Genomic DNA, 27,605 nt, shown 5'->3' on the forward strand with positions numbered 1-27,605 from the left:
TACCAAACAGACGTTCTGGGCTTTTCTCTATTGCGGATGTGGCATGAGAACCAGACTAGCACACCGGCTTCTTTTCTAGCCGTTTCAGAAAAGCCCATTATCGTCAAAAGCAAAATCTCTCTGTCAATTTGGTAATTTTTCCTCCTTAAACTCTGTTCAAAAGGGCCTAGCTCTCATGTATTTAGCTGGGCCTGAATGGGAAAGAAGGCAGCAAGAAATTGCTTTGCTTTGTCATAACAGAAAGAAAAGAAGGGGAGGCTGAAAGGGCCATCAACGAGCAGTAAAAAGAAAGCTTGCCCAAACACCAAAGCAACCTTCATCTTTACCTTGAATAATTTAGACATTATTTCGGTGATCTTTAAATCGTTTCAAAATGGCAGCAAAATAGCATTTTTTGTGATTTCTTTTTATCAAATAATCATATGAATGGTTAGTTTCAACGTAATACACTTCACTGCGCAATGAGCTGCCTACGCTATGGCCCAAATGAAAAGGATGGAGAGTGAGAGAACAAATATTTTTCTCTTCTGTAAAAGAACCTAACTAGGTAACCCTGCCCTGGTTTTCTATGAGCAGGCTTCAGAAACCCCGAATCTATTTGGTTCATTTCGTTCAAGAGTGCCAGATAATTTTTGCAAAGATTATTAAGTTGGTGCTACTTGTTCTCTCTCTAAATCGTACATTCAATCCATGCATGAAAACAATGGTAATATTGGTTCAAAAATTCAAAATGCATCATACTGGTAAACTTGTGGTACATCAATCGTTGCTTCAAATGCACAAAAAAGAAATGCAGCCTTTATCTGACATCATACTGGTTCAAATGCATTCAGTCCTTGATAAATTATTTCTTTTGTGCTTTGAAGGTAATTGTGGAGAAGGTAGAGAACATTGACAATTTGACAGGAAAAAGTAAACACCAGTTTCATGTTACGTCATGTTGTAATGAGTTTTGTGAATGGGTTAAAATTATCTTTAGAATCATATTGGTTTCATAAAAAACAATTTAAATATTTTTTTTATCCAAATCCATGTGGGGTGCTATTATTGGACATGTGTGCTCTACATATGTGCCACATAAGCAATTTAACAAATTTTTTTACAGAATCTCACGATATGGATCAGTTTGATGTATGTGTTGAAATATAAGTGCTTTAGCTTAAATGAACTTGTATTTAGTTTAAATTTACAGATTTAAATGTGAGCCATTGGATTACATTCGAATTGGACAGCTAAGATGTAATCTTAGAGTTGATGAATGGATGGCTAGATTTGGATGATGTAATGAGGGAATATTCTGTTCCCAACGGTTATTTGTGCACAGTGTGTGCGTGAATGATAGAAGAATTCATTTGCTTCTTTCTCAAGTTCTCTCTCTCTCTGGAAAATCTCTCTCTCAGTCTTTCTATGTTAACATGGCCACAGAGCCAGGTTTGATGGCTTAACTCTGGGCGTTTGAATCTGTGAAGGAAATGAGTTGAGATTGAAGAAATTGTTTGCAAGATATGTGTCTAACATGGCAAGGTCTAGAGGTGGTGAGCTGAGAGCGCCGATTTTCGACGGCAAGAATTATGAATTCTGGAGCATAAGAATGAAAACTATATTCAAATCTCATGGGTTATGGGAGTTTGTTGAGAAGGGAGTAGAGTGCTCAGATTCGAAGGAAGCTGATGAATCCGATGCAAAGAAGAAAGAAGAATCAAGTGATGCTGGGAAGCTGACTCTCGCAAAGGTATTCATGAAGGATGCTAAACCTCTGGGAGTGATTCAAGGAGCAGTTTTCGATGAGATCTTTCCTCGGATCTCTCACGAAGATAGCTCCAAGGGAGCTTGGGATATCTTTATGCAAGAATTCCATGGTGATAAACAGGTTAGAAGTGTTAAACTACAAGGTCTTTATAGGGAGTTTGAATATACAAGAATGAGAGATGATGAATCACTCTCTGTTTATCTTACAAAACTGTTGATATAATAAACCAAATGCGGAGCTATAGAGAGGAATTATCTAGACAACGAGTTGTTCAAAAGTTGTTAATCAGTCTGCCATCTGCTTATGATTCCATTTGTTCTGTTATTGAGCATTTGAAGGATTTGGATGTGATTGAGGTACAAGAAGTGGTAGCCTCTTTGAAGAGTTTTGAGTTAAGGCTAGATAGGCATTCTGAAAACAAAACTGAGAGAGCATTTGCTAGTCTTAGTGTGAATACCAAATTAGATAAGTCCACTGGAAATCAAAGTGCTAAGGACCAGAAGAATTGGAAGGCAAAAGGTAAAAAGTGGGATAACAAATCCACTGAGGGTGCTAGAAATCCTTGCAAGCACTGTGACAATTGCATTTTGGTGAGTGTCGATTTAAGGGTAAGCCAAAGTGCTACAACTGTGACAAGTTTGGCCATCTTGCAAGGGACTGCTATAGTAAGAAATTAGAGAAACCAAAGAAACCAGTGCAACAACTCAAATATGCCACTCAGGTAGAATCTACACCAACTATGTTTTATGCTAGTAATAAATCTAATACTAGTGTAAAAGGATATGAGGATGTATGGTATGTAGATAGTGGATGTAGTAATCATATGACAGGTAGGGAGGATCTACTTGTTGATATTGACAAGAATGTGACTGCAAAGGTTGAAATGGGTATTGGACAACTTGTTGAAGTGACTAGTAAAAGGAATCTTGTGGTTGAAACCAAAATAGGCAAGCAATACATTAAGGAGGTTATGCTGGTGCCTGGACTGAAAGAAATCTACTCAGTGTGGGTCAAATGATGGAGCATGGCTACTACTTGGGGTTTGGAGATCACAAGGTGGAAATCTATGATGACAGTTCATATTCCAACATGGTTGCAAAAGTACAAATGAAAGGAAATTGAAGTTTTCCAATGAAGTTGCAGTCTGGAATACACATTGCCCACAAGGCGAGTGTATGTCACTCTACTACTATGTGGCACAGGAGATTGGGACATTTGAACATGAGCAGTTTGAAGTTGATGCAGGAACAAGAAATGGTGGTAGGTTTACCAGAAATCAAAGTAGCTAAAGAAGTATGTGAATGTTGTGTTCTAGGTAAACAATGCAGGGAGGAATTTCCAAGGGAAGCTACTACTAGAGCATCAACTCCTCTAGAACTTATACATAGTGACATATGTGGTCCAATGCAGACTGTTACAAAAGTAGAAAATAGGTACTTTCTCACTTTTATAGATGATTGTACTCGGATGTGCTGGATTTACTTTTTGACATACAAGTCTAAAGTATTCAATGTCTTTAAGCGGTTTAAGGCTACTATTGAACTGCAAAGTGGATATAAGTTGAGGAAATTGAGAAGTGACAGAGGAGGAGAGTATACATCCATTGAATTCAATAGGTTCTGTGAAGAAATGGGAATGGAAAGGCAACTCACTGTGGCATATTCACCACAGCAGAACTGTGTGGCTGAAAGAAAGAACAGGACCATTGTGGAGATGGCTAAGTGTATGATCTTTGAGAAAAAGATGCCACTAGAATTTTGGGCTGAAGCTGTGAACACTGCAATATATATTCTAAATAGGTGTCGAACTAAGGCTTTGGACAAGAAAACTCCATTTGAAGCCTATAGTGGAAGAAAGCCAGGAATTAAGCATTTAAGGGTGTTTGGTTCTTTGTGCTATGCACATGTTCCAAACCAACAGAGACAGAAGCTCGATTGGGCTAGCATAAGATGTGTGTTTCTAGGGTATGGAAGCTGTGAAAAAGGCTACATGCTTTATAACATTGCATCTGGAAGAGTGGTTATTTCCAGAGATGTAGTATTCAATGAGAAAGCAAGCTGGAATTGGAATGCACAAAAAGAATGTAGTATCTCAATTCCACTTACTATATGATTACTGAGAAAGAAAAGGAGACTGGTGAAACTAGTTTGACTCAAGCAGAGATCTCAGAAGAAGAACATGTTGAACTTGGTTCAGGTCCACAAGATATTGATCACACTCCTCTGAAATATCAAAGTATTGCAGAAGTGTATGAAAGATGTAATCTGTGCATCATTGAGCCTGAGACATTTGAAGAAGCTGTCAAAGATGAGTCATGGCAGAAAGCAATGGAGAATGAAATTGCAATGATATTGAAGAACAATACTTGGGAGTTGGTTAATAGACCATCTGATAAGCCAGTAATTGGTGTCAAATGGGTTTATAAAACCAAGTTGAATCTTGATGGCTCGGTTCAGAAAAAGAAAGCAAGGCTCATTGTTGCGTAGATTTAGCTCCACCAAAATGGATTAAGCTGCATCCTCAACTTGTGATACTCGCAAGTGCACGAACCGTTGGTAGTATAGCATATGTAAGTGCGAGGTCGATTCCACAGGGATTGGTGATTGAATGATCCAATTTAGTTTCCCTACACAAAATAGAAACAAAAACAAAGAACATAAAACAAGGAAGAAAGAAATAAGTAACTCAAGCAAATAAGTTCCCAAGTTCAATTTAGATTAATGGATTGATTCTAGCTAAAGTATGATTAAGCCATGGTGTGTGGTCATAACCTTGTGTTCCTAATTCCCTAATTTGATCATTTGTTGTCTAACCTAAAATTAAGCATTAGGAACCCATTAAGCATAGAAGAACATTTTAAACAACCAAGTATGTATCTAATCCCTGTTGTCGAATGTCCATACATACTCTTCCTATTCATAGTTCAATTCGAATTAAAGCATGGTGTATACTCTTAATTCAAACCAAGATAGCTAACATGCAAGCCTAAATGGTGATCAATCATTCAAACTAGCATATTAACTTATAAGCATAATGAATAAGAACAAAAACCATAATTGAAACTTGGAAACTAATTCAACTTGAAAACTTAAGAAAAGAATTTACATAACAAAGAAAAATAAATTACAACTAAGAAAACATTAAGGAAACTAAGAGAACTTTGAGGAAGAAAGGAAGTGTTTGAGAACTTTGAGGAGGTTTGTGAACTTGGAGAATTTGAGAACTTAGGGAAGGAAGAGAAATGTGTTTGTGAAGTGTTTGAGACATGGAGACTTTTGGAAGAGAAGGGAAGTAGAGAGATGTTTGAGAACTTTGAGGATTTTGGAAGAACATGTGTTTGAAAGCTTTAGAGAATTAGAAGAAGAGAAAGGAAAAGTGTTTGATATTTAGTACAAAGAAAATTTAATAGAATGATCTTATTACAACAATTGAGAACTACAAAGGGAAACTAAGAGAATTTGAGGGAGAGAAGGGAAGGGAGCTCTAGAGAAGTGTTTGAGAGCTCCCCCCCCTTGGGGTGTTATTACAAGCTTAGAGAACTTCCCTATTTATAGGCCTAGGGGAAGTGAAAATCAGAATTCAATAAGACTAATGCATACAACACTTGAATTATAAAATCTGAAATGGTTGATGCACTTGTATTAGAAAATCTGAAATGGGTGATGCACTTGTATTAGAAAATCTTGAATTGGTTGATGCACTTCACCACTAAATCCCACCAGCAGCCCTAGCTCATCTTCATGTCACCATGACCAAGCTTCCAACCAGAAATGATAGCTCATACCTAGCTCACCATGACCAAGCATCCAACCAGCACATGCTGAGGTCAGCATGACCAGCAACTTCAAGGGCTTACAACTTGGGCTTCTCTTAATCAAATTAGGACTTTAAGCATTCTAAATTGAAGTTCAGAATGTCTTCTTTCCAGCCATATGTTATTTGGGCCAATCCAAGGTCGGAGGAAGAAGTTAAGGCCGAAACAAATTGCTAACTCATTTTCCGCGCTGATAAGATCCATCCTGAGCATGGTTCTGTGTTTGCTAGGTAACGGACTCCAGATTTATCCAATGGGGCTGAATTTTGGATATGTTATAGTACACACCAATTGGAGCAACTTTCATGAAGAATGTGGCCTCATCCGAGCTATGTAGGTTGCTGAAACAAAGCTTTCAATATGACCTACGGAACTGGACTGGCAGGGGGCTGTAGCCATAATGAATTTGTCTTTAAGCTCTTCATCAATTCATCCAAATTAGGCCTTAACATGCTTGAATTGCATGAATTATGTTCTCCAAAGCCATCATTGTTACCTAAAGCTCAATTAACTGAAAGATAAACATAAAAAGGATTAAAAGCACAAGTTTAACTCAAAAACATAACCAAATCATAAGTTAGAAGGGTAAGAAATAATATACAATTATGAACCGATCAAATACCCCCAAACCTAGATTTTGCTAGTCCTCGAGCAAAACAACACAAAACAAAGTTAAAAACAAAACTAGAAGTTAACTAAACCACTTTCGTAGGTAACTCGATTGCATTTAGCATATGCAACAAGCCTTTAAACCTCTAGGCATCCCTAGTAGGAGGAGTTGTGTCTCCTGAGGGTTTAACAGATACGATACCCACAAACGTTTTACTGACTCTGTAAAACAAAGTAATTAGAAAACTTAAAGATTGTTAGTCCTTAAGCAAAACCAAAAACAAAAACAAACACAAAAACACAAAGAACTTAAAACAATTTTTCCGAACATTTTCTGAAGAGAAATGACTCATGCACATGACTTAAACGTTTTAACAATAAAAGCTCAATTTTTAGACATTATTTACAAAGCGGCAAAGTTCTAAACACAATATGCTCAAAGTGTAGTAGTGTGATAGCCAAATGCAACAAATTCCCCAATCTTAGTTTTCACACAAAAAAATCATACAAAGCATAAGTTCAACTTCAAATCTCACCAAAGTTGTCCTCTCACAAATGAATCACTCAGAAGAGGGCTATAATGCACACTCAGTTATAAACATGAGAATAGAGTTAAACCATAAGGGACTTAACTCGCAATAGAAATATGAAGAACTTGCATTAATATGATCTCAAGAAGGATGTCAAACACTTAAAAGTAGAAAAATGAATGCAATTCAACCACATGACATTTAAGATCAATTTAGGTCTTTAACATGGGTTGTAATGGGGCCAAGGGTGTAAGGTGAGTAAGAAATGAAGGATATGGATAATACAAAGTCCAAGGAACTCGCAATGCAAGAGCATAAAATAATTGTTTACAAGACTTCGAATCATCACGATTAGATTTTTTTCTTTTACCTGATCAAAACTCCTTATACCCTTCATTTACATTGATTCACTCCTTTCCTTTAATTCAACAAACACCAATTTATTTTGAAGGCCCAAAAATGAAATTTCATTCAACCACCACTTAATCACAACTTTTCTCTTTTCTTTCACCAATTGTGTGATTTTTTTTTTTTTTTTCTTCGAAATTCCCAAACTTAGTATGAAAAACACATCCCAATTAAAGCTCATGAGTTCTTTAGAAAGGTAAATATTTGTTTTTCAGGCTAAGGCGAGGAAATATAATTGGTTAAATGAAAGAAAAGGTTTACATGTAGGCTCAAAATGGTTAACAATGGAAAATCATGCTTAAGCATGCATAAGGTTAGCTTGAAAGGCACAAACGATCCAAAAAGGGCCTTAATATCACTTCTTAAATGTCGTGAAGTCAAATTGCATAAGAATGAATGACTTTTAAGTGTTCAACCAAATCAATAAATAATGAGATCAAACAACAACTTTGATGACAAGAAAATAAGAGTATGTATATAACACTCATGAATTGAAGTACAAGGCTCAAAAGCTCACTTTATATGGTTATATAAGTCTAATTTGTGCTTGATACAATTCTTTGGGTCATGCAAATCCTTTAATTGGAAAATTATGAAACAAATGGCAAGTGTAAAGAAGGTTTCAAACATATCATGCTAGAACAATGCCAAATTTTTTTTTTATTTTTTAATAAAGAAAAAAAACACTAAAATAAAATGAAATCCAATTTTTATTTAAGTCATGCAAACATTTATCACTATCTCATCATAAGTGTTCGGAAAGTGACTCAAAACAAAAACAAAACAAAACAATACTTAAAATAAAAACAAGCAAAAAAATAAATAAATTTTTTTTTTTCAATTATTATTTTTTTAAATTTTAAGAAAAACCAAATTTACTTGCTAAACTCCAATACCCCCAAACCTAGAAATGAACATTGTCCTCAATGTTTAAAAATTAGCCACAACCAATGTCATAACAACAAATGAAGGGTATTAAAGCAAATAAAAATCACAAAACATACAAAAATAAAATAAAACAATTACAAAATAAAAATTACAAAACAAACATTCAAATAAAATAAAATAAAATAAATAAATAAAAAACACGAAACAGTAAAACACTCAAAACAGTAAGCCCTAACAGATAATCTTACACAAACTGAAACCCAAACAATTGAAAGCCCAACCCAAAATGAAATTAACCCAACAACGGTAAAACCCGACCCAACATGAAATCTGAAGCCCACACGTTTAAATTTAATTTTTTCTTAAAAAGATAAAACGTGAATTATGAGCGCAAAGCGGGATTTCTAAAAAGAGGGAATGTGGTCCCTGATGTTGTTTCATGGATAGTCACGGGCAGAAAGCAAGAGCCACGTGTTGACGCATAGAGGCGCCGCAGACTCCACAAGCAGAAATTACGGGGCCATGGAAAGGCGCGACGACTTTGCTGAACGCGTCCGTTCAGACAAAGCAAGTCGTGACAAATGAGTTGGAAACGGTTGGAAAGTGAGAAGATTGTGGGACTCGAGGAACGCTGGATATTCAGAAAACGCTTAGACGCTGCAACGGCTAGGGTTTGTCAAAGACTACATCTATAAGAAGGAAAAAGAAGGGAAAAAAAAAAAACAAAAAAAACACACAAACTCAGAAACACAAAAGAGAAAAGAAGCAAGAAAAAGAAAAAAAAAGTGAGAAATCAAATGGCTTCTTCCTACCCCTTTTCGTTAGATCTCAACCTAGCTCCACCGACTCAGACACGAGGCCAAGCAGTAGCACCAGTATGGATGCCCTACTTTGCCTCAGCACGGGGGCCTGTGACTGTAGCTGACTCAATACTCCTGGACAACGATGTTGCCATTGGAGTGGGCAGAAATTTAGTGACTCCTAAAGATATACGTGTTCTGGGGACAAGGGATGACAACAGGGTCGTGAGCGATGCACTGGCACTGAGCGTGCAGAGTACGGCAACAGTCGCAAGTTTGGGTCATCGCCTACTTGCGAAGTCCCATGAGGTAGAGGTGCTGAAAGGTCAGTTGGCGGCGGAGCGAAGTATGGTTGAGGAGTGTCAGACTGCTATAAAAAGCTTGAAAAGGGAGAGGTCAAGGATAGTGGAGGTGAATCGACACCAGCTAGAAGTATTGCGGGACGAGAATAAAAACCTATCAAAAATGGTAGAGTTGTACTCTCGCGACATGCGAAAACAGCTGGAGGACCTAGACCGACCGGGTAAACGCAAACAAGCAGATCGCGAGAGTAGTTACGCTCAAGCTAAGATTGCGATCTTTGGGAGCTCAAGTGATGAGCCCCAAGAAGCTGTGCGTGAAGCCCCGGAAGAGGACAGCCAGAGGGCCAAACTCAAAGCTCCAATGGTCGAGACACCAAGCACCGAGAAGAAATGATTTCCTACTGCATTATTGTTGTTTTTATTTTATTTTGTTGTTTTTGTATTTTCGTTATTTTGTTTCGGAAATAAAAGAGTAAGGTTGCAGAAAGAAAAAGAAAAAGAAAACACACTTCCCAACTAAAATAAAACAAAGACGACAAACGGAAAAGAAAACACATTTCCCTAACTAAAATAAACTAAAGATGATAGCCGAAAGGGAAAAGCAAAAACACAAAGCTCTAGAAAATGAAAGTAACGGGCAAAAACATTAAACACCAGAAAACACGGAGGAAAAAAAAAAGAAAAGTAAAGTAAAGGTGCTCCCCCTTGAAGCGATTAGGTCGAGCATGCCCGGGAAATCCGAAATGGTGTTGGCTCTCTCTCATCAGCATATGTCTATTTAAACCACACCTCTGCAAGCGGATGATACCCAGCATTTCTTCCTGCAAACTCAAGGAAAAACATCAAAAAATTCAGAAGCAAAACAAATGGCATCCTCATGCACTCACCTTGATGATCTCAACCTTGAGCTCTCACTTGCACCACCGAATGCCCAGACAAGGGCTCCTCCAAACACTGTCTTTCCAAACTCCACATATCATCATGGTACGGCCTCAAACTTTGCTGAGGTAATACCGAACTTTTCTGAGGCAGTGCCGAACAGAGCAGCGCTGCTGGAAGGCATGATTGGCAGCAAGCTCACATCGACAGATCATCTGTATGTGGCAAAGAGGTCTGACAAGGCAGCAGTGGAGGAGTCCCACAATTTAACTGTGCTCCACGCGGTCTCGGCTACCAATTTGGGCATGCGTTTACTGGCGAGAACACGGGAGTGTGCCGCGATGAGCGAGGAAATAGTTTCCTTGAAGGCTATGGTGGCGGACTTGCAGAAGCGGCTCTACTGTGCCAATCAGCACGTGGAAGCACTGCAAAGAAAAAATGAGGACCATGTGGAGCTGCTGCAGATTCTGCAAGTAAGAGATAATAGAGGCATGCCATGAAGATGAAGATGAAGACGAAGAAGAAGAAGAAGAAGTTGTTTTTTTTTTTAATTTTATTTTATTTTAAATTTTTTACTTTTTTTTTCTTTGTTTGTAATGCAGTGTTTGAGTGAAATAAAAATAATATGTTTTTAACACTCAGAAATAAACTAACTAACCACACCACGTAAATAAATACATAAACTATCTTAACAAAACAAAAAAAAAAAAAAACAAAGAAGTTCCAAATTGATTTTTAAAAAAAATTTATTATTATTTACAACTAACTGACCACACAAAGAAAAATAAATAAATAAATAAAAAGAAGTTCCAAATTGCAATTTACAAGGATAAAAAAAATAAAAACTCAAATTTCAATTTTTTAAAATTTTTTTTTTTTTATAAATATTTTATTTTAAAAACACACAAATATACAAGCAACTCATGGATGACCAGTTAAGGGCCTCAGAAAACACAGCCAGGGGATCCGGGAAGGTTGGAGGGGTCACAAAGGTCCCACTTAAAACCCAAACTCTTAGACACCGAAGGTGTCGCCTAAAGAACTCCTAGACACTGTATTGACGGAGACGCTCACTGGAGTTACCACGAGTCAGCTAATATAAAAAATCTTTTTAAATTTTTTTTTTTAATAAAAGAAATAGAAAATTAAAATTACTAAAATAATAACAAAACAACTAAAGAGAAAAGATTGGAATACTCCCCCTTGAAGCGATTAGGTCGAGCATGGATGCATTTGGAGGTCGCGACTTCTCCCACTGCTCCACACTCCCCATTCTTATGATTGAGGTTGCCATCTCTCTCCATTTTTATTAAGCTATCATAAATTGCTAAAACGAACACGAAAAACTTGAAACAGAATTAAAGGATTACGAAATATAAAAAAAAAAAAACTAAAAATGAAAAGGAAAAATCAACACACGTCCAATTCCATGCTTCAAAGCAACAAGCACCAATGAGTTGTGTAAGCTGGGACTTAAACCCAGTTCTCTTGCTTGTTGGGCAATTGTCCTTTTCTGTTGGACTACAAACACAACTTGTCCATTAACGTCATTAACTTTAAAACTTGAAATTGTCCAGTTAAGAAAAAAAAATAAAGTAGGAAAGCCAAATAGAATCAAACAATGTTACCGATCCCCGGCAACGGCGCCAAAAACTTGTTGCGTAGATTTAGCTCCACCAAAATGGATTAAGCTGCATCCTCAACTTGTGATACTCGCAAGTGCACGAACCGTTGGTAGTATAGCATATGTAAGTGCGAGGTCGATTCCACAGGGATTGGTGATTGAATGATCCAATTTAGTTTCCCTACACAAAATAGAAACAAAAACAAAGAACATAAAACAAGGAAGAAAGAAATAAGTAACTCAAGCAAATAAGTTCCCAAGTTCAATTTAGATTAATGGATTGATTCTAGCTAAAGTATGATTAAGCCATGGTGTGTGGTCATAACCTTGTGTTCCTAATTCCCTAATTTGATCATTTGTTGTCTAACCTAAAATTAAGCATTAGGAACCCATTAAGCATAGAAGAACATTTTAAACAACCAAGTATGTATCTAATCCCTGTTGTCGAATGTCCATACATACTCTTCCTATTCATAGTTCAATTCGAATTAAAGCATGGTGTATACTCTTAATTCAAACCAAGATAGCTAACATGCAAGCCTAAATGGTGATCAATCATTCAAACTAGCATATTAACTTATAAGCATAATGAATAAGAACAAAAACCATAATTGAAACTTGGAAACTAATTCAACTTGAAAACTTAAGAAAAGAATTTACATAACAAAGAAAAATAAATTACAACTAAGAAAACATTAAGGAAACTAAGAGAACTTTGAGGAAGAAAGGAAGTGTTTGAGAACTTTGAGGAGGTTTGTGAACTTGGAGAATTTGAGAACTTAGGGAAGGAAGAGAAATGTGTTTGTGAAGTGTTTGAGACATGGAGACTTTTGGAAGAGAAGGGAAGTAGAGAGATGTTTGAGAACTTTGAGGATTTTGGAAGAACATGTGTTTGAAAGCTTTAGAGAATTAGAAGAAGAGAAAGGAAAAGTGTTTGATATTTAGTACAAAGAAAATTTAATAGAATGATCTTATTACAACAATTGAGAACTACAAAGGGAAACTAAGAGAATTTGAGGGAGAGAAGGGAAGGGAGCTCTAGAGAAGTGTTTGAGAGCTCCCCCCCCTTGGGGTGTTATTACAAGCTTAGAGAACTTCCCTATTTATAGGCCTAGGGGAAGTGAAAATCAGAATTCAATAAGACTAATGCATACAACACTTGAATTATAAAATCTGAAATGGTTGATGCACTTGTATTAGAAAATCTGAAATGGGTGATGCACTTGTATTAGAAAATCTTGAATTGGTTGATGCACTTCACCACTAAATCCCACCAGCAGCCCTAGCTCATCTTCATGTCACCATGACCAAGCTTCCAACCAGAAATGATAGCTCATACCTAGCTCACCATGACCAAGCATCCAACCAGCACATGCTGAGGTCAGCATGACCAGCAACTTCAAGGGCTTACAACTTGGGCTTCTCTTAATCAAATTAGGACTTTAAGCATTCTAAATTGAAGTTCAGAATGTCTTCTTTCCAGCCATATGTTATTTGGGCCAATCCAAGGTCGGAGGAAGAAGTTAAGGCCGAAACAAATTGCTAACTCATTTTCCGCGCTGATAAGATCCATCCTGAGCATGGTTCTGTGTTTGCTAGGTAACGGACTCCAGATTTATCCAATGGGGCTGAATTTTGGATATGTTATAGTACACACCAATTGGAGCAACTTTCATGAAGAATGTGGCCTCATCCGAGCTATGTAGGTTGCTGAAACAAAGCTTTCAATATGACCTACGGAACTGGACTGGCAGGGGGCTGTAGCCATAATGAATTTGTCTTTAAGCTCTTCATCAATTCATCCAAATTAGGCCTTAACATGCTTGAATTGCATGAATTATGTTCTCCAAAGCCATCATTGTTACCTAAAGCTCAATTAACTGAAAGATAAACATAAAAAGGATTAAAAGCACAAGTTTAACTCAAAAACATAACCAAATCATAAGTTAGAAGGGTAAGAAATAATATACAATTATGAACCGATCACTCATTGCAAAGGGTTACTTTCAAAAGCTTGGAATAGACTTTAATGAGACTTTTGCACATGTTGCTAGGCTTGATACAATTAGAACATTGATTGCTTTGGCTGCACAGAAAGGGTGGAAGTTGTTTCAATTAGATGTGAAGTCAGCATTCTTGAATGGAGTATTACATGAAGAGGTATATGTTGACCAACCTCTTGGATTTATGATTAAGAACAAAGAAGATGGAGTTTACAGACTCAAGAAGGCATTATATGGCCTTAGGCAAGCTCCAAGGGCTTGGTATGAAGAAATCAACTCTTATTTCACAAAGAGTGGTTTTCAAAGAAGTCCTAGTGAAGCAACATTATATGTAAAGACTGCAGAAAGTGGAATACTCATTGTTTCTCTAAATGTGGATGATATTATTTACACTAGAAGTTCAGGGGAATTGATGATGGAGTTCAAAACTGAGATGATGAAACAATATGAAATGACTGACCTTGGGTTATTGCATCATTTCTTGGGTTTAGGTGTGATACAAACTGAGTCTTACATCTTCTTGCATCAGAAGAAGTATGCAAAGACATTGCTGGATAAGTTTGGTTTCAAAGATTGTAAACCAGTTGTTACTCCTCTTGCAGTGAATGAAAAACTATATAAGATGGATGGGAGTGAACAAGCTGATAAAAGTGTATATAGGCAGATAGTTGGAAGTCTGCTATATTTGACTGCAACAAGGCCAGACATCATGTTTGCAGCAAGCCTTTTGGCTAGATTTATGCATGGTCCTACCAGAAAACATATGGGAACTGCCAAGAGAGTACTTAGGTACATTCAAGGCACACTTGATTATGGTATAACATATGAGAAAGGGAAAGAAGCAATGCTCATTGGCTACTGTGATAGTGATTAGTCAGGGAGTGAGGATGACATGAAAAGCACATCTGGATATGCATTTAGTCTTGGATCAGGTGTATTTTCTTGGGCATCAGTTAAGCAAAGTAGTGTTGCACTATCCACTGCAGAGGCTGAATATGTTAGTGCAGCAGAAGCCACTGCACAAGCAATCTGGCTGAGATTTGTTCTCTCAGATTTTGGTGAAGAGCAGGTTGGTGCTACTCCAATTCTATGTACCTCAGCTATAGCCATAACCAAGAATCATGTGCATCGTCATAAGACAAGGTATATAAACATGAGATTTCATTTAAAGAGATGCTTTGCAAAATGGAGAGATCGATTTATTATACTGCAAGATTGAAGAGCAAACTGCAGATATTTTTACCAAGGCATTGGACAAGGACCGTTTTGAATACTTGAGAAGAAAGCTTGGAGTAATCTCATCTAAACACTTAGAAGGGAGTGTTGAAATATAAGTGCTTTAGCTGAAATTAACTTGTATTTAGTTTAAATTTACATATTTAAATGTGAGCAATTGGATTACATTCCAATTGGACAGCTAAGATGTAATCTTAGAGTAGATGAATGGATGGCTAGATTTGTATGATGTAATGAGGGAATATTCTGTTCCCAACGGTTATTTGTGCACAGTGTGTGCGTGAATGATAGAAGAATTCATTTACTTCTTTCTCAAGCTCTCTCTCTGTGGAAGATCTCTCTCTCAGTCTTTCTACGTTCACAGTATGCGTAGTAATATTAAGGACCAACCATGTCACAAAAAAACACAAAGGAACAAAGGTGATAATTTCCTAAACCTCTGAGACCATTTGTGAACATGAGCCTTAATTATACACAGTTTTGCAAATATTTGAGGTTTTCCCATTTCCTGTAAACTGTGTAATCTCTGTTCGGGGAGGGAGCTTTTCAACTTAATTGGGCTCATTTTCTTGTCATGATCTATATATATGAAGAAACAAATTGCTACATATTGTGCTATATCAAAGCTAAACAGCTTTTATATATATAACTCTATATATTTGACTGTGAAACAATTTGTCTATGCATCTAAACTGAGTGCAGAAAAGGCAATCTACAAATTTGTAGACAATGTCCTCCCACCTACCTACAGGTATCTATCTACAACAACTTCTCTCTCCCTCTCCCTCCCTCTTAGTTTAAGTTTAGGGTTGAAATTCAATGGCAGTGCACCTTTGTCTTGGTAAATATAGTTAATTACTGACACTAGTCAAAATTTGGTTGGAAAGATGTTCATAAGATTCTGGGATATAATTAAACTTCTGCTAAAATACCTGGAGTATATGAATTGCATAAAACTTTTGCAAAAACTTAGTATTGATATTGAAGAGAGGGATTTTAGCATTGATGGAAGAATTGGTAAACGGTTAATGCTTGTCCTAGCTATAAATCTTATATGACCAATGTTTTGAAATTGCTCATATTTGTATGATTGATCTTTAAATGTTAATGCATACATGTGTGATTTCGGGACTCACAAATATTAATGGTAAAAAATAATTGGATCCACGTGGATATTGACGACCTACCTTAGCAGCCTTATGTACAATTAAAGTACAGTATAAAAGTCATAGATCAATGAATGAATTTCTAGATATACAGTACAAGTATTTAAAAGGCTAGAAGAAGCAAAAATTATATTTAAGAAGTTATAATCGCACAATTTGTGCCGTAACTCAAAGCCTGCTTACATGCTTCAATTAGGTTCAATATACAATGGGGAGAATGGGGCCCAAGGGACGCGTGGGGACCTCAGGACAGCACCTGGTAAATGACTATTTCACATGGCTGAGCGCCACGTGTCAAGCTTGGCCGGTATGCAAGTATGCAGAAATAGATAAAAAGAAATTCCGCTGCCGGGATTCGAACCCGGATTAACAATTATCCATTTGTGAGTATTGCTACAGCGGATTTTGGTGATCATAAATGGATAAAAAATCTATATAAACGAATCTATGGAGTTAAAAAGCCCATTTATTTTTGCGTTGAATTTGGGTTGGGCTGAGGAGCTGGGCCTTGGAGGCCTTAGGTGTGTGTATGTGGGACTTCTTCTTCGTTCACAATTTCCCGCCAAAACAACCTTTCCAAGTTAACCCACAACGCATAAACCAAACAAGAGATTGAAAATTTCTGGAGCAAGAGAGAGAGATGGAGGTGAAGAAAGCAGGGGCGTCGTTGGATTCGGTGATCTCAGGGTTCAACCGTCGGATCGCGGAGCTTCAAGATCTCGTTATTGCGCGAAACAGTAAGACCCGACCCGAACCAACTTGCTACTCTGCTTGATTCAATTTCTCTAATCCCAGGCGTCCATGTGAGCTCTGAAATGTCCACGTGGCAGTGTATCCGGCGAGCAGCGTCACCGATTCGTCGGCCGTTGACGCCGCAGTGAAGGCCATGGAGCTTCAGGTTCAGGCCATCAAGGACCGCCTACGCGACGAAACCCTAGCCATCGCCAAAGCCAAAGTATCCCCCTTCTCTCCATCTCTCTCTCAAGTTTTAAGCATTCGAAATTTGAATTTTCAAAGGGGGAAATTAAAAATTGAAGTAAAATTCTTAATCTTGCAACTAGGAAAGTAAAAGAATGAAATTTGATCATCTGGGTGCGTTTGGTACATATTTGCTTGTAGAATTCTCAGTGAATTACAATTAGATGTTATAATGTGATGGCAGAAACTCATCGATGCGGCGGTGAAGCAGCAAAAGAAATTGCAGAACCTGTCAATTTTTGTGCCCTCACATATTCCTGAAAGAATGTCTATGTTGGGTTTGGATACTAATAGATGGTAAAACAAATTTCTCAGGCATCCATATGGATTAAGTAACTTTGGTTTGGGTTTGAAGTTTATTTGCATTTGATAGCTAGAGGATTTGTGTTGTGTTGTTTGTTTCAGTTTATTCCCAGAAGGCTCTCAACAAAACACCGGTTTCGGGTCGTTGAAGCTAGAGGAGGTGCCTGCAGCACTACCTAAGGTAATAAATGCTCTCTCTAGTCTCTACACACAAAGACGCATACACTTGTCCATTGCAGGGTCATTGAATATACTTTGAAGAATCCTGTCCTTGTTCTTGTTTGTGCACTTATTTGGGTGAACAATTGCTTAGTATTTCTTAAAGGGTGACCCTTTTCTTCACACTATTGGTGTATAGGGTTGGGTACTGTCATATTAATATTAGATTTTTTTTTTCTTTTGTGCACTTGAGAAATGATGCGCAGAAAATGATAATGGGAGACTGTTGTTCAGTTCTTTAGCTAGTTTGTTCTGTAACCATCTTTTGTTTTATGTTGCAGATACAGTAGAAGGGTCATCTGTGCTTTCTTTTTTTGTTAATTTCAGGAGAAAAAGGGTCGTTCCACTCCACCACTGTGGTTCATAACTGCTGAAGAGCTGGATTCCCTGTCAGGGTGAGTGAACTTTTCTTAATTTCTCTTACTTTATTTGTTAAGAGCGCGTCCCATCTTCACTGTATGCTTTTGAAAACAAAAGCTTACTTACAAGATAGTTGCGTTTACATCTGAGTTGGGCATAGGCTGTCCAAATGGGACATCTCAAAATCAAGTTGTATAAATGTGACATTTTGTAAATCTATGAGGTTGAACTCCTACATGTACAAACAAGTAATAGTATTGGACCTGAGCCTTGTCTCAAATGGTTAACAAGTAAAGTTGGCTGTCACGTCTTCTTCTAATTCCAGAGTAAAAATGAGTTAAGATGTCTTGTCTCTCGACCTGATCTTAAAGTACTTTACATCCACAAACTACAGACATTTCATTTGTTGGGAACAAAAAGCTTCCCCCTAGTATGCGAGTATGCAGAAAATGGAGCAAAAAAACCCAAAAAAAAGCTACAGGAATAAAAATGATGAAGAGCAAGAAATATGGCAATGCTAAAAGGGATTTAAAAGGTGTTCTCTTTCCATTCATACAGATATCTCATAATACTGTCCTTCGTTTTCATTGAAGAATGTTCCACCACTTCAAAATCTCTCAACTCTTTCCAGCTATGATACACATACTACGACAATTTGAAATCTCTAATCCTTTCCAGCTATGAAACATAACTTTCTTTGTGTTGCCTTAGCATATAAGAGAATATGATAGCTAGTAACTCAATAGAACTGTGATATATCTTGGGTGATCCTATATTGTCTCCTTCTAATTTGTCCCCAGTTTTCTTTCCATGGTGGGTAGGTGATGGAAAATGAGGTCTGAAGTATCTAGTCCTTATTATTCGTGTCACTTGCTTGCTCTAAAGTATTTTTAACTGCAGGTACATGAGAGGAAGGCTTACTGTAGAAAAGATTAATGCAGCTATTAATGACATGGCAACATATGCTGAAGCAAATTCTCAGCTTATATCTGCCCCAAAGAAGAGGGTTTATGCTCTATCTCTTTCAGTTTTTGGTTTGTACATTAATGCTATTGCACAGGTCTGACTCTGGTGACCAATTATCATACAGGTGGCAGGCGATAGTTGGGAAAAGGCCCTGGTAAGTGAAGTTATAGGCTTTCAATTTTCTGGGGTTCCATTGGTGGCCAATTGGGCCCATGGGTTACAAAGTTTTAGATAGTTCTCTCTCATCATATAAGCCTCTCTATCCTTGGAGGTGGGAATTGATCCCAGGTTAAAAGGGCATGCTTACTTCACTTTTCTCAGGATTGAAGGCAGGCCACCTCATATTGTGTTGCTTACTGTGCACTCTTTGAAATACATGTAAAAAAGAATTAGAGAGAAATAGCAATATCCCTTCCTCTGTTCCGTTCCAACACCATTGTGTTTTTTTTGGTTACAAATGATGCGTCTAGTAGGGTTTTGGAATATGGACATAAAGTAATGTATTACCATTTCAGTCAATGGGCATGTGGGCTGTCACTGCTGCTTAACTAGTCATGTTCCTGCCTGAGCATGGCATGTAATTGCTTATTTATGCCTTAGTATTCAATACTCACCCTAAAATATGCAGGAACTGAGAGATATTGCAATGACAGAAGCATTAAAGGGAAAACATATCTTTCTCGAAACTGACATGAAAGGACCGTCCTTGAAGCCTGACAACATTGAAACCCCAAAAATGGGAAGGAAACAAATAGAGAATACAAGGCCGAAAATGCCAAATGCAGAAACAAAGTACCACAAGCATAAGGAAGATTAAACTAAAAACCAATACAGTCTAGTATAACAAATCTTCCCCATACAAAATCAAAACAAAATACAAAATCGAGCAGTCGTTGCCACAAAGGGACCGGAGACCCCACCAATATGGTCACAAAGGTGGGGATTCACATCCTCCACACAAGTCAGCATAACTGCACATAAAAACTAGAGCTCTTTATAAGACGTATTTTTGGAAGTAGATTAGTTTGAATTGGACTATGCAAGTGTCCCAAACGAATGACAAGTGGGTTTGACCTATTGGGTCAATGCCTAGCAAAAGAAGTGAAAACTAAAGGGGTTTACCAAACGAACGTTCTGGGCTTTTCTCTACTGCAGATGTGGCATGAGAACCACATCTTTTCACATCACGACTTATTAATTTGACAATTTTCAACTTTAAAAATTCACCAAAATGCTTCCAAACACATAAAAATTCCTTGAAATTTTTTACGGGCTGGTAGTCACCTTTACTTTTATTATGTGACTTCAAAAATTAATGTTTGACCAGAATAGTTTTTTTTTCTCAAAAACTTCTCACTATTTCTAACTCAAATAATAAAGTTTGAAATAAATTCTTAAAATTCCACATCGCTTAAAGTTCATAAAAACAATTTCCAAGCACGTGAAACATGTTCGCTATGCAAGCTACGTACGTTTGAGTTGAAATTAATTCCATATTGAAAAACTAAAGCTCCTTTTTAAATTTTTTTTCTTCAATCAAAGTTCATTAAAACCCCAAAAATGGAAAGAAACAAACAGAGAATACAAGGCCGAAAATGCCAAATGCAGAAACAAAGTACCACAAGCATAGGGAAGATTAAACTAAAAACTAGTACAGTCTAGTATAACAAATCTTCCCCATACAAAATCAAAACAAAATACAAAACTGAACCACCGTTGCCACAAAGGGATCAGAGACCCCACCAATATGGTCACAAAGGAGGGGATTCACATCCTCCACACAAGTCAGCATAGCTACACATAAAAACTATAGCTTTTTATAAGACGTATTTTTGGAAGTAGATTAGTTTGAATTGGACTATGCAAGTGGCCCAAATGAATGACAAGTGGGTTTGACCTATTGGGTCAATGCCCAGCAAAAGAAGTGAAAACTAAAGGGGTTTACCAAACGGACGTTCTGGGCTTTTCTCTATTGCGGATGTGGCATGAGAACCAGACTAGCATACCGGCTTCTTTTCTAGCCGTTTCAGAAAAGCCCATTATCGTCAAAAGCAAAATCTCTTTGTCAATTTGGTAATTTTAACTCCTTAAACTCTGTTCAAAAGGGCATGGCTCCCATGTATTTAGTTGGGCCTGAATGGGAAAGAAGGCGGCAAGAAATTGCTTTGCTTTGTCATAACAAAAAGAAAAGAAGGGGCCGTCAACGAGCAATAAAAAGAAAGCTTGCCCAAACACCAAAGCAGCCTTCATCTTTACCTTGAATAATTTAGACATTCTTTCGATGATCTTTAAATCGTTTCAAAATGGCAGCAAAATAGCATTTTTTGTGATTTCTTTCTATCAAAGAATCATATGAATGGTTTATTCCTACGTAATACACTTCACTGCGCAATGAGCTGCCTACACTATGGCCCAAATGAAAAGGGTGGAGAGTGAGAGAACAAATATTTTTCTCTTCTGTAAAAGAACCTAACTAGGTAACCCTGCCCTGGTTTTCTATGAGCAGGCTTCAGAAACCCCGAATATATTTGGTTCATTTCGTTCAAGAGTGCCAGATAATTTTTGCAAAGATTATTAAGTTGGTGCTACTTGTTCTGTTTCTAAATCGTACATTCAGTCCATGCATGAAAACAATGGTAATATTGGTTCAAAAATTCAAAATGCATCATACTGGTAAACTTGTGGTACATCAATCGTTGCTTCAAATGCATAAAAAAGAAATGCAACCTTTATCTAACATCATACTGGTTCAAATGCATTCAATCCTTGATTAATTATTTCTTTTGTGCTTTGAAGGTCATTGTGGAGAAGGCAGAGAACATTGACAATTTGACAGGAAAAAGTAAACACCAGTTTCATGTTACGTCTAATTGTAATGAGTTTTGTGAATTGGTTTAAGTTATCTTTAGAATCATATTGGTTTCATAAAAAACATTTTAAATATTTTTTTTAATCCAAATCCATGCGGGGTGCTATTATTGGACAAGTGTGCTCTACATATGTGTCACGTAAGCAATTTAACAGAATTTTTTATGGAATCTCATGACATAGACCAGTTTGATGTACGCGTAGTAATCTTAAGGACCAACCATGTCACAAAAAAAACACAAAAGGCCAAAGGTGATAATTTCGTAAACCTCTTAGACCATTTGTGAAAATGAGCCTTAATTATATACAGTTGTGCAAATATTTGAGGTTTTCCCATTTTCTGTAAACTGTGTGACACCCAAAATCTCTGTCCGGAGAGGGAGCTTTTCAACTTAATTGGGCTCATTTTCTTGTCATGATCTATATTTGTGAAGAAATAAATTGCTACCTACTGTGCTATATCAAGGCTAAACTGCTTTTATATATATAACTTTATATATTAATGACTTGATTATTTGACTGTATGACAGGCACTGAGGCACCTAGTTCAGTTTATTTGACTGTGAAACAATTTGTCTATGCATCTAAACTGAGTGCAGAAAAGGCAATCTACATATTTGTAGACAATGTCCTCCCACCTACCTACAGGTATCTATCTACAGCAATGTCTCTCTTCCTCTCCCTCCCTCTTAGTTTAAGTTTAGGGTTGAAATTCAATGGCAATGCACCTTTGTCTTGGTAAATATAGTTAATTACTGACATTAGTCAAAATTTGGTTGGAAAGATGTTCATAAGATTCTGGGATATGATTAAACTTCTGCAATAATACTTGGAGTATATGAATTGCATAAAACTTTTGCAAAAATTTAGTATTGATATTGAAGAGAGGGATTTTAGCATTGATGGAAGAATTGGTAAACAACGGTTAATGCTTATCCTAGCTATAAATCTTATATGACTAACCTTTTGAAATTGCACATATGTGTATGATTGATCTTTAAATGTCAATGGTAAAAAATAATCGAATCCACGTGGATATTGATGACCTACCTTAGCAGCCTTATGTACGATTATAGTACAGTATAAAAGTCATAGATCAATGAATGAATTTCTAGATATACAGTACAAGTATTTAAAAGGCTAGAAGAAGCAAAAATTATATTTAAGAAGTTATAATCGCACAATTTGTGCCGTAACTCAAAGCCTGATTACATGCTTCAATTCAACGAAAATACCTCGTGGAGAATGGGGCCCAGGTACGGGTGGGGACCGCAGCGACAGCACCTGGTAAATGACTATTTTCACATGGCTGAACACCACGTGTCAAGCTTGGCCGGTAATGACGGTTAGGACATTTTGTCGTGGTCCTTGCTAGGGAAACAAGAGAGGGATGGTCCACGCTGCCCTTGTCTGCTGTCCCCACACCGTACAAATTTATGTAGGCCCTACATGTGGGCCATGTTACGCTATTTCAATTTCTATCCCATCTCAAGAATTATGTCAATGCCATTATGCCACAATGCCATACCCACTCTTCTCTATACAATCGTTTGAGGGTAGATATTAAGAACAGGGATTGTACTGCATTATATACACTCATGAAAGATAAGTTTAGAGTTGGGATTTGGAGAGAGACACGCTGAGAATGGGTGTATACACCCATGATAACTAAGTTCTTGTTCATGTGATCATGTCTATACATCCAAGTGTCGAAGGGGCATGAATACTCATGATAGATAAATTTAGGGTTAGAGTTGAGAGATACGAAGAACATGATCTATATACTTATTATAGATATGTTTTTACCCATATCTCTGCATCCACAAGTGTTGATACTAAAACGAAGTGGTACAAATTAAGCATTTATGTTTTTAGCATATGCTTCTAAACTTTTTACATAAATTCATATCAATGGCAACTGGCAATTGGATGCCACACGTAAGTCCTTCTGGTTTGAGGTTGTGGGTCTGTCTTGGCATTGGTGGTGAGAGTAGCTAATCTCCAGCCCCCTAAATTTTTTTTCAAAAACAAAAAAAATTACAATATGTTGATCAACACACTACTGTAATATGACAAGAAGCCGAATTTGAGGAAGTTTTAATTACCACATACGCTTAATTAATATGCATTACTGTGATCAACTACAAGGCTGCATACATTGTTTTCTAAGCAGCTTAATGAAGAATTTTTAAATTTTCTGTTGCACGTACGCACAACCCCTTTTGCAATCTAAACAATATTTTAAATGATAGGAGAGACTAATTAAAAGGCATTTAGCGTGGATGCTTACCAACTAATCAATCACCATGAAGTGAAACATCTTCCTTAAAAGCATGGATCGAGTTCATATATATAGGTTATAGCCTAGGCTAGCCCCATCGATTCCTAAACTTCATTTGCTTGGAATAGAAAATTAATTCACCCTCCATTGCTCCGTTGCTTGTAAAGCAAAGGTCATTCCCCTAGCTGCCTTTTGAATGTGACCATGATTTGATGATTAATTTGTCATATCATTATAATCATAGTTAACTCGTGATTAAAAAAAAATCATTAGTTAAGTTGTCCAAGCTCCAAGAGGTAAAAAGGCAGGCAGGGGCTAGGAACAAGGACGCACAACATGCAAATGGGTGTGATTAATCTACGCTATATCTCAAAGACAAGTGATATTAGAGTGTGCCTCGGTTTGAACAATTAGGCAGACAGTAGACACCAGCTTTCTTGATTTTGTTTTTTGTTTCACCTCTTGTGCATGCAGCCCCCCATTTTTCTATTATATATATTTGAACCCTTCTACAATTGAAAGTAAAATTAGATCTCTTTGACTCTCTTTTTGCTTCTCTCTCTCTCTCTCAACCCTCTCTCTCTCTCTCATAATACAAACAAAAAAGAGAGTGAGCAGGCCCCCCCATATATTTTGAAGAGGGTTGAGAGTTGCATCTCTTTCTCTGGTGGGTGTGTCTTGTGCCTTGGGACCCAACAATTGAAATTTGAGAGAAAATTGAAAGGACAAAGTAAGAGACCACCCATATCTTCATTTTCCTTTTCTACTACTCCTTACCCACACACCTTCATGTTCTTCTGCTAGACCTACCAAACCACTTAAATCTTCTGATTACCTGCATCTATTGCTCTCATTCTCTCCCTCTCTCTACATATACCTCCTCTCTGACCACTAGCTCTACTGCAAACACCCCCTCCCCAAGCAAGCTTTCCTCTCTGTATCCCTAATATTCCATTTGTTTGCATCCTTATCTCTTAATATGTCAACAAGTACTAGTGCTCATTGCCTTCTTCTTTTCCTTCTTTGCCTTTCTTTGCATGCATGTAATGCCCGGCGTCTCGGTGCGGTTGATAAGAAGCCTGAAAACAAACTTCACCTCATCAACAAGGTAACATGTGCACCATGTTGTTTAATATGATTTCTTCAATTCTTTCAATTTGAGTTGGGCACAACATAAATAGATGATCGGGAAATAGAGTCTGATACTGGGTACCAATTTATAGTATTTGATACATTCTCGATACTATATTTTATATTTCGTTAACATTTTGTAATATCGACAATGTACCAAATACTGTAGATTGGTATATGATACTAATCAATCACTTGTTGAAATCTGAAATTTAGATTAAATTAAACCAATCCACTTAACTATAGCTAGCTTTTTGGTTTTGTGCAGAGTACTAAAGGAAAGGGTTCTGATGATAACATTCCAGTTGTGGCAAAGGTGAAGTCTTTCTCATCAAAGGAAGCACCTGAAGTGGCAAAAGAACAAAGCACAGCAGAGACTCAAAGTGATAACAGTATCAACACTAAGGAGCCCAAGCAAACAAAAACCAGTGATGTATCAAGAAAAACAAAAAGGTCGGCCTCAGGTGCTGTTGAACATCATCCAACAACTGCAGATGATGATGATAATAAGTCGTCTTTCGATTCGGTTTCATGGCGTGTTCCCCACAAGAAACGTGGAGTTCAGAAGCAACCAGGGTTCAATCTGGACTACTCACCCCCAAAGACACACCCTCCTTCTCACAACTGATATATATATTCTCATCATATATAACTACATGATCACCAGCTGATGACCCACCTTTTTTCTTGTTCTTGTTTCTTTCCCTAGACTCTGCATTAATAATTAATACTAATATATTCTCCTGTCTCTCTCTCTCAATGCAATGTTCCATCAATATATGTATGCATGTGGGAAGTTACGGTAGTGAAGAACGCTTGTAGGGCCTCACAGTCCTCATAGCTAGCTAGGGTAGTTAAAATGCTTATTTACATATATATGATATGACTGTATAACGAAAGTGGAAATTCTATGTGTTATCAGGCTTTTCATTTCTTTAATTTACGTCAGAGAAGCCTCTTATCATTTCATGTGGGCTATCAGGATTTAAACAGGAAAATGTGAAAGAGTACCGCATGCATGCCTAACTATTCTAATTTCATATGCTTATGCTTTTGGTCAATGGTTCGGTAATTGAATAGCGCGCACCAGGAAACACTTTAATTGATCGGCAAAAATATATAACTTAACTAACCTGCCCAGTTTTAGCTTTTGGTAAAAAAAATGATGGTAAAGTTCAGGTTACTTAATATACGTCAATTAATGACTCTCCATGGAAAGCACTGCATGCAGATACTAATTTCACGGGAAAATGCCTTTACTGACCACAAAGTGCCCTTGTTAAATGCATTCCGTTTTGAAGTGAGATCGGTAAGTTGTGTTTTTATTTAGAACATGTGTTGGGATCGACTTAATTAATTGATTTGTATATTTTCCTGCCCATTTCTTTGATATTTTCATGGTTTGATTGGCAAGGAGCTCAAGAAACCTTCAATTTTGTGGACAATGGAGGTAAGCAATGAATTGAAAGCATTAAATGATACGTGGACTTAAGCATTATCTAAGACATTGATGGGTCGAGAGAGAGCATGTATTTGCGATGAGATATTTATCAAGTGGTTGGTTGTCTTTGAATTAATGACGGTGGCAATTGTAGTTTGATGACCCCACACTTCTAGTTGATGTTTATACGTTTCTTGCATGTTATTGCGAGGAAGGGCTAGCAGTTAATGATCATCTGGTGAATGGAGAGCTTCACATGCAGGCAAAGTTTTTCTTTCGCACAATATTAACATGAGTTTTACCTGATTGATTTTGAATTGGATGCCCACATTCTATTATGGTATTAGAGTAGGTTATTCATATATCATGCCCAATAGCCCACCGTACTTTCACGTCACCAATATATATTTTCCACGTGTTATACTTAAATAACGACATACGTGAAGGGTGTTGATGCCTTTTATAATTCTATAGAAAAACACACACACAAAATGACTCAAGGTTACTTAGTATATATCACTCTATCTTTCCTTTTTGGCGGGTCCTCACTCCTTGTGCCTTTTAGAGGTCGTTGACAATGCAATGAACTTCAAATCCATATCTTATTCATAAGTCTTTCTTTCTATTTGTTGTGCCAAGAAAAGACAGTGAACCTTTTTCTACTGCTTGACCTTCATGCCTTATACACATTGTTCATACAACCAGCCCCCCGAAGTCCAGTTATTTTGACTAATTTATTATTCAACACAAAAATCTACTTAGGCATGCACCATGTCCCAGACCCAGAGGACCCAGACCTAACCAGAGAGACATAAGATGCAACATTTTCAAGGGTGTCTCCAAAAACAGGCAATCTGTAAACGTGATTCAACTCAAAATTTTAAAATCCCCATAAACAAAATTATGGCAACAAACATCCCATGTATCCCTAGTAGCCAAAATTCTTAACAAATCCATAAGTTGAAACCCAATGTGCCTCTTCCCCATGTGATCCAACGGCTCAAATTGCACTCCATGCTAATCCCCATCACATAACCTTGTTAATTTCC

The 27,605-nt window shown here is 37.2% G+C and overlaps 2 protein-coding genes across 2 annotated transcripts; both read left to right on the forward strand.

Moving 5' to 3' along the window:
* Positions 1-16,590: 16,590 nt before the first annotated feature.
* Positions 16,591-19,266, forward strand: LOC110751168 (SKA complex subunit 1 homolog). The gene is made up of 7 exons (XM_021951605.2): positions 16,591-16,746; positions 16,840-16,964; positions 17,172-17,284; positions 17,393-17,471; positions 17,837-17,904; positions 18,770-18,875; positions 18,960-19,266. Exons 1-7 carry the CDS (start codon positions 16,650-16,652, stop codon positions 19,068-19,070), a joined length of 699 nt encoding a protein of 232 aa, XP_021807297.2. The 5' UTR covers positions 16,591-16,649; the 3' UTR covers positions 19,071-19,266.
* Positions 19,267-24,648: 5,382 nt separating this feature from the next.
* On the forward strand, positions 24,649-26,040 carry LOC110751179 (uncharacterized). Its single transcript, XM_021951617.2, has 2 exons — positions 24,649-25,092; positions 25,384-26,040. Exons 1-2 carry the CDS (start codon positions 24,964-24,966, stop codon positions 25,741-25,743), a joined length of 489 nt encoding a protein of 162 aa, XP_021807309.1. The 5' UTR covers positions 24,649-24,963; the 3' UTR covers positions 25,744-26,040.
* The last annotated feature ends 1,565 nt before the right edge of the window (positions 26,041-27,605 follow it).

Source organism: Prunus avium, chromosome 2 (genome assembly GCF_965620075.1).
Source record: "Prunus avium chromosome 2, drPruAviu1.hap1.1, whole genome shotgun sequence".
Classification (NCBI taxonomy): Eukaryota; Viridiplantae; Streptophyta; class Magnoliopsida; order Rosales; family Rosaceae; genus Prunus; species Prunus avium.